This window comes from Coptis chinensis, chromosome 1 (genome assembly GCF_015680905.1).
Source record: "Coptis chinensis isolate HL-2020 chromosome 1, ASM1568090v1, whole genome shotgun sequence".
Classification (NCBI taxonomy): domain Eukaryota; kingdom Viridiplantae; phylum Streptophyta; class Magnoliopsida; order Ranunculales; family Ranunculaceae; genus Coptis; species Coptis chinensis.
The window spans coordinates 19,863,757-19,872,563 of NC_141456.1; the positions used below are offsets into that span (position 1 = coordinate 19,863,757).

At 37.2% G+C, this 8,807-nt stretch overlaps 1 protein-coding gene across 1 annotated transcript; it reads left to right on the top strand.

Annotated features, from left to right (window-relative positions):
• Positions 1–5,886: 5,886 nt before the first annotated feature.
• Positions 5,887–7,914, top strand: LOC147522749 (uncharacterized). Its single transcript, XM_086568418.1, has 3 exons — positions 5,887–6,159; positions 6,237–6,488; positions 7,852–7,914. Exons 1-3 carry the CDS (start codon positions 5,887–5,889, stop codon positions 7,912–7,914), a joined length of 588 nt encoding a protein of 195 aa, XP_086424544.1.
• Positions 7,915–8,807: the final 893 nt, after the last annotated feature.

An 8,807-nucleotide genomic window follows, 5' to 3' on the forward strand; every position in this document is an offset into this window, starting at 1 on the left:
TACATGTTTCTGCCTGTCAATTTTCCCTTTGAGAGCAACTCACCCTTGTGCAAAGGCCAGTCACCTTTTTGATGAAAAACTTTAAAATTTTGATTTTTCATTTTTATTAAATGATAGGTTTTAACCATTATAGCATACTTTATGGGGTATAAAGATATAAAGATAAGTTTTTGTACTTCTTTTTAACACCCTCTTGATGCATAATGCCTAGATCTCTCAAGTTACTATTAGAAACTTAACCCTCACTGATACCAAATAAAATTCCACATATGTTGAATTGAAAATTCTTTTATATATCAAGTAGATTTGTTATAAATCAATTCTTCAAATTAGCGGAAAGTAATTAACTATTGCAATTTAAATAATTATGGCAAACTAAGAGCATCTTGAGGAGTGATATCAACCTAGCATCAAACACCAAATTTCCAACAATTTGGTGTTTTTTCAACTTCGGGAGAGTCACATGTTGATGAAAACACCAAACCAAATACCAAATCGACCAATATTTGGTTCCAGCTTTGGTGCTGTATCAAATCACTCACACAGTTTTAGAAAAATTGCGCGGTTTTGCCAACACCGCATGGGCTTGGGCTGCTAAATGGGCTTCTATGGTGCGGTTTTGGCAAAACCGCGCAGTTTTTCTAAAACCGCGTGCTCTCAATAACAACAACAAGAAAAAAACAGGCAAAAACAGCTATATCTTTCTAATCCTATAAATTGAAACACTCACACCATAGTTTTACACTCACTTCTTTTCTCTACTCTCTACTCTTAAAACAACAATGACTAGTCAAGAACCAAAAGCAAAATCTAGAGGGGCTTCATGGATACAAGAAGAAGGTGTTGCTCTCACCAATAGTTGGCTACAAATTAATCAAGATGGTGTAGTAGGAAATGAACAAAAGTTAAACGATTTTTGGAGTAGGATTCTAAATGCATTTCATGCAAATCTGGGAAGAATAACCGAATGCAACTTGACGGGCATGAAACACCATTGGACTCTCATTCAAGGTAATATCAACAAGTTTCATGCTATTCTTTCTAAGATTCAAGCATCTCCTCCAAGTGGCTATAATGACAATATGATTGTAATTATTTACTTTTTATTTGTTATTTTGATTCACAAATACATTTTTCAATTATAATTTAGTTTTTTCTTAATTAGAAGGTTGAGGAAGCAATAAGTGCATATGGGATGCATAATGGGGTTTGGAAGTGGATGCAATGCTATAATATAGTGAAAGACTCACCTAAATGGAAGAGGCTACAATTGAGAAATGATTTGCATCCCACCAAAAAGTCGAAGTCAAACAGTGGGGAAGGAGGTTCATCAATTCCAATATCAACTACGACAACTCAACCAATGGATTATGATCTACACCAAGTTGATGGGCTTGAGGATAGGCCTCTTGGAAAGAAAGAAGACAAGAGAAGAAGGCAAAAAGAGAAAAAAGAAGGTGATTCTAAAGTGGAGGAATCCGTTAAGAAACTTGATGATTTTCTGGTGGAACTTTCTAAAACCACCAAAGAAGGCTATGAATTGGAAGCTTAGAGACAATTGAAGAAAGATCATATGGAATTCAAAAAACTTCAATTGAAGAAAAGTTTGATGGATTGGAAGCTCCAAATCCAAAAAAAAAACTTCAATTGAAGAAAGATGCGCTCCGAGTTCGAGAAGATGAAAATTATGCGAAAATACTAGGAATGAAATTAGAAAGATTACCCGAAGACGAGCGCAAAATTTGGCAACTCAAAAGGGCAGAAATTTTACAAAAAATGAAGAATCGACTTGGCAATATCACTGATAGTAGTCAAAGTAGTGCATAGTCTAAATTTGAGTTTGTAGGTCTTTTAATTTGAGTTTGTATGTCTTTTAATAAGAGTATTTTAATTTGTCTTTTAATTTATGTCTTTTAATTAATGACGTACTTTAATTTGAGTTTGTATTTTGATTTTAATTAGAATGTACTTTAATTGAATATATTTTTTTTAAATTTGAGTTAAGTTACTTTAATTTAAAGTTGATACTTTTTATCATTCTAAAAAAATTCGGCAGAGTCTACTTTGTATTTTCAAAATTCTCATATATACAAATCCTTTCATAAAACCACAAATACATAGAAATTGAAACGATAAATAAACACAAAGTCCAAATGAAGTGCAAATAGAAATAGAAATCAAGTCTGACCACGCCGCCCACGCCTACTCCACAAATGCTCGACCAAGTCATTCTTCAATCTATTATGAACAACTTTTGAACAAACCCTCTCAACGCCAGATGCCCAACGAGATAGAACAAAGTGGCGTTGATCTTTAGATGCACCCTCTCTACTTGGCATTTCCAAATTAGGAATATACTGTAGGATATCCGTTTCGCGTTCATCTTCCACAATCATATTGTGTAAAATGATGCAAGCCCTCATAACAGTAGTCATGTTCTCCAAATACCATAACCTACACGGATTCGCTAAAATAGCCCAACGCGACTTTAATATACCAAACGCCCACTCTATGTCTTTTCTAGCAGCTTCTTGCTTCTTTGCAAAATATTTGTCTTGTGCAATAGTCGGTTTAGCAATCGTTTGAATCAAGGTGGCATAATTAGGATAAATACCGTCAACCAAGTAATAGCCCATTTCATAATGATGGCCATTCACAGTGTAGTTACAAGAAATAGCTTCATCATTGACTATATCATCAAATATTGGTGAGCGGTCAAGCACATTAAGATCATTGTAAGAACCCACCATTCCAAAAAAAGCATGCCAAATCCACGTGTCACGAGAAGCAACCGCCTCCAAAATCACTGTTGGTATATGCACATGGCCAGTGTGAGACCCTTGCCACGCGGATAGGCAATTCTTCCATTGCCAGTGCATGCAATCAATGCTTCCTAGCATTCCAGGCCATCCGCATTCCTCAAACTCTTCAAGCAAACGCTGAATATCTCAAGCATTTGGTTTACGCAAGTATTCACCTCCAAAAATTCTAATAATTCCATCATGAAAATAGCGCATGCATTCATGAACAGTTGGCTTAACAACATGTAATATGTCATCTACTAGATTAGCTGCAGACCCATAAGCAAACATTCGTATAGCAGCAATTACTTTGATTTTTGGGTTAATCCCAAACTTACCCGCACTATTAACTTTTTGTTGAAAATATGGTACATTATGGTTAAGATGATTGAAAATACGAGTAAATAATGACTGACCCATACGAAATCGGGGTCGAAAGTCGTGGTCACGAAATATAGGATTTGCGTCGAAGTAGTTAGCATTTACACGAGCCAGTGTTGCCTCGTACTGACGATTCTTGCATTTTCTTCTTTTCTTCGAACCACTATGTGGTTTATAAGAAGACTCTACTTCTTGTTGACACAATAAACTAAGACGATGTCGAACCAAAGGTAGAGCAATAGCCACTAATTTACGAGTTTTAATTGCAGTATTATCATTTGAAGAGCTCGAGCTCGATGAAGAATCAGAAGAAGATGAATGATCCATTGAAAAATCGTCAAGAGTTTAGGTTTTTTTTTTTGGCTTAAGGAGATGAGTTTAGGATTGGGAACATGAAAAATGAAGAGAACCTCACAGGATCTAGAGGGTTAAATGGTTATAGCACGCGGTGGGTTATATGGCGCGGTTTATCCAAAACCGCGTCATTTGATGTCGAAAATTTGATGTTGCTCCTAAAGATAGTTGGTGTTTTTTTTGGTTTGGTGTTATTTTGGTTCAAAATTTTAGTGTTTTTTTGGTTGCTCTCCTAAAGATGCTCTAATGGCTCCTATATATGTAGTGAATATAGATAAAAATAACTAAATTACATCCACAAGACAAAGAATATTAGGTCTAACAGCCTAGACTAAAAACCTTCACACAGGGTTCTTCTACGTGTAACCGAACAATCCGTTATCAATCAAGAGTTTACGGTTATGGTGAATTAAGCCCTAAGAGCATCTTTAGGAGAGCTACCAAAAGAACACCAAAATTTTGAACCAAAAAAACACCAAACCAAAAAAACACCAAGCAACTTTAGGAGCAACATCAAATTTTCGACATCAAACTACACGGTTTTGGATAAACCGCGCCATATAGCCCACGCGGTTTTTCCAAAACCACACCACTAAAGCCCAACTAACAAGCCCAAGCCCACGTGGTTTTAAGAAAACCGCGCGGTGTTCAGAACACTGCTTGCTACTTCTATATAATCAGGACCAAAGTTGCGCAGTTCAATCACTTTCAACTCTTCTCTCAATTATAAACCCTCTCTTTAGTAAAAAAAAAAAAAAAAAACCTACCTAAACTCTTGAAATTTTATATGGATCCTTTTGAACCTTTCGTGGGTGATGATTGGCACATATACGACATTGGCGATGAGGGAGAAAAACCCGAGGAAGTAGAATATAGTGGGGGAGAAGAACCCGAGGATGTCGCGCCGACTGATAGACATCCCTATGTACTGGATTATCAGATGAACGACTTCGATTGGCAATTTGCACCCGGTGAAGCACTTGATATGGAAGTTGTGTCTTCTACACGTGATACAAAACACGTGTCGAGTGCAATGGCTAATACTCAGGTAATTAATTAGTTTTGATTAAATATTTTGAATATTATGCATTAATTAGTTAAGTTGGACCAATTAATTATTTATCTTATACGCATTATTATTTTTTCATAATATCAGCATGTTATTGACTATCGAGTTAGATCGGCTTTACTTGGTGTTAGAGAGTGGTGGAAGGTTATTAAGAGTTTGGATGAGTTTGTACACATTAGAGATAGTATTTTGTATACACCTTTGGGTCTTTTGGTTGATGTGGATTATGAGAAGGCTGATTGGGCAGTGGTCATAGCTTTAGTAGAAAGATGGTGGAGTAGAACTCATACATTTCATTTCCCTTGTGCGGAGTTAGGGTTCACACCACTAGACTTCACTATGATTTCTGGGTTAAGTATCGGTATAGGCCAACTGATACCTTTTCATACAAATTATGAGAATATGGATAGTATGCTTATGAGTTTTCCTCGCTTGGATGCAGATGTTAATGATTCTTCTGGTATTAAGCTATCTCATATTAAAACTGCATATATGGAACCCCTCTTGGATCCTGATACACGAGTGGAGTTAGCTTTGACTGTTCTACCTGGTAGTGAGGGTGCTGATGTATATGTTAGAGCTTTTTTGATGTTTTTTATTGGGCATGTTCTGTTTTCCAATAGTCATTCTACAGTACGACTGGGATATTATGCTTATGTATCTGATTTGCATGCTATGAGAGATTATGACCTGGGTAGCTCATATATGCCACATTGATAGCGACGTTAGATAAAGCTTCATAGACATTTGGAAGTAGAAGTCCTCAGATTGCAGGATTCACAGGACTTTTAGAGATTTGGTTTTATGAGTACTTTCGAACTCTTTGTCCTAACATAGACATGATAGCTGATACGCGCCCTAGATTTGGTAGTTGGTCAGGGACTCAGTTGACTCGTAACAGGGGGCGATTAGAAATAATGTCTGTATGGCTCGTGCTCAGATTGATATTAGATCATTGTCATCTATTGAGTGGAGATCTTGGCGTTTGACTACTGCCTTTGACGATCCACTTGTGCAGCATGCTAGTGTGTTGTCACATCACAGAGTTATTTTTGCCGCACGTGACTGTAAGGTTTGGTACTGTGGCGACAGATGTTGGAGGCAGATGATTGGACATTATGGAGTTCTATGTGCTCCCATGCCAGATGTTATTGATGCGAAGTCATGGATAGAACTCAAGTTCATGAAGTTCATGCCAATGGTGGTCCTTGGCCAGATGCGTCTTCTTTTGTTGTTGAGCAGACTGCTGATCAGTATTATAAATGGTGGAACCGTGTCTTCATGGGTCCGTTGTTGCCCCCTGTTGGTTGGGCTAGTAACTTCGAGTTTGTGGGCCTGGAAGGGATGAGATGTGAGCTACGTATTCCTCATCCGCCACAGCCTGTTTACAACCCACAACCTCTGAATGCATATCATCCAGCTCTTGTGTCTGCCAGTAATCCTCAAATGTTTGCCGTGTGTGGACCTGATGGGGAGGCTACTTACATTTCCATTCCTGAGGTGCCTCGTGCTCGTTGCCATGAGTTAGAGCCACAGATTGATCAGTATACCACGGTGGGTTTAGTTATTTTATTTTTCTTATTCATTATATATATAATATGTACTCACAATGTATTTTCTTGGATTTTTAGGCTGAGATTCGGGAAAGATATGAGAACCAGATTTGTATGTTTGATGGGATGAGGACTGTCGTGTATCATTATAGCCAAGAAAGGGAAGAGACATATTCTCAGACATATCAGCAATCCCAACGTGCGTATGACGAGACTCGAAAAGCATATGAGGATATTCAGCAGGTCTACACGCAACAACATCAGGGATATAAGGAACTTCAGGCTGAGGTAGTTAACCTTCGTGCAGACAGAGAAGATCTTGATTCTCATGTTAGGAACTTAGAGGAGCAGCTTAGGAATATCCAAAAAGGGAGAGGAGAGGGATCGAGTAGTAAGGGGCGTAAGAAGAGAGCTAAATAAATTTTATGTAATATGATAGGTTTTGGATATTATATCATAATCATAGATTTTGGATTACACAATTCTTAATTTTTTAATTTCTTTAATTTTTTCGATTTTGGATCATAATTCTTAATTTCTTCAATTGCACAATTCTTAATTTCTTAACTTCTATGCACAATTCATAATTTCTCAAGTTCTATGCACCACAGTTCTAATTTTCAGAAAAAACGCACGCGGTGTTGGCAAAACCGCGCCAATAGAAGCCCAAGCCCAGGCGGTGTTGGCAAAACCGCGCCATATAAGCCCAATTAGAAGCCCAAGCCCACGTGGTGTTGGCAAAACCGCGTGAGTGATTTGATACAACACCAAACCTAGAACCAAATATTGGCCGATTTGGTGTTTGGTTTGGTGTTTTTTTTGTGTTTTCATCAACATGTGACTCTCCTGAAGTTGAAAAAACGCCAAATTGTTGGTGTTTGATGTTAGGTTGATATCACTCCTAAAGATGCTCTAACATAGTATAAACTTGCTAACCATAGGCCAAAAACTTACTAACCTATCTCAACTGTTTACGCACCTCTTAGCACCCGCTTAGGAGTTTTTCAAAAGACCCGCTTCTTAGCACCAGATTCTGCTCCCAAATTCTTTCCATATGCCTTGACTAAACTCTATACATTCCATAGAATATGGATCCAATTACTAAAGACTTAAATTTCAAGTACCCAAAATCCAAAACACTGTTTCTTGTGCAAAATTGAAATATGTTCTTTCTTAATTTGCTCTAATTGCAACATGGATATTATAACTAAGGGACAATAATCTTTAGATAACCCAAAGTTCATTTAATCATATTCTCTAATTTAATTTTCAGTTATGTTGAATGAGAAATTCCAAGTCAATAAAAAAATCATAATAAATTTCCGCTGTAGCTGATAATTTTAGTGCACCATCCTCATGATCGATCTTTATCAATGCATTACTGAATAGAAGTATATTAAAATTTTGTGGGAAGATAAAATAGTGGAAAGCTAAGGAGATATTGTTTAGTAGCATGGAGTTATTCCTGTAATCATGATATGATGTGTTCACGGTTTTAACTACTAGCATGTCAATTATATTCTCCACATTTTAGTTTTCTCTGGTGAAAAACAGTGTATCTTGTACGAGTACCTTAGTGCATGCTTTCATAGGTGTACCTTCTTCTTACTATGTCACTATCTATGAAAGAAAAATCATCTAATCTTATTTGATCTTTCTATGGTTGCTTTTCTCTCGGGAATCATTTGTAAAGACCTGCAAGCGTGCAAAAAAGGAGTACCTCATTGCTGGATGGGCGCCCAAGGTTAATGCATGAATGTTGACAATAGTTCCATGTCTCTGAGTTTGCAACATGAGTAGTGTAATCTTAGGTTAATGCATGAAGATGTTGTGTGTCATCATGGCCTTCCTAAAATTAAATAAAGTATAGTTGCAGGTTAATTAGAAACTAGCTTGTCGTGTTGTTGTCATGAAATTCTTGTTCTTTCTGTTTACTTTTTTCCTACTGTACCCGTGGTGTTAAGGTGCAGGCTGTTTGTTATTTCCTGTGAGTTTAGCCTGCTATTGTTTTTTGTCGGGAAGTCGACTGTATGTAGTTACGGGTGGAAATGTTGAATGCATGTAGTAGTATTTCAGATTTGCACTAGGTGGTTTCAACTCCTAAGTGATGCTGTTCTAAGTTAAAGTGTGCATGGTCAAAATATCGTCCAGTGCATATACAGTGCTGATCTTTTTTTCCTTTCATTCATCCCACAACCGTTGACCTGACTATCTATCTCTAAGCTGTTAATGTTGACCAAAGCAATTCCAGTTTCTGCTCTGGTTTATGTTCGTAAACATGCCCAAGCTATTCGAATCAAATTGGTTTTCTATTTTATATTGCCTTGGAATCTAATCTTTCTCGTTCTCCACTTATGTCAATTAGTCATGCATGGTAAACTTATTGTACGGACACGTGTTTTGATTCTCAGCGTTTTCTTCATTGATCAGGTTTTATCTCTCTAAAATTGATTTCAGTGTTACCCAAGACACGCCGTTCGGAAATTAAATGTTTAGGTGAGACTCACAAAAGACATCTGGTCTGCCGCAGCCATTGCTTGTCTTGTACATATTTGGAAAACAAGAAACCGAGTTGGTGGGAAGGTTGAGAAGCTAGACAGGTCAGAATACATATCAAAAGGGCTATTCTAAAACCACATGAGCTTTCTG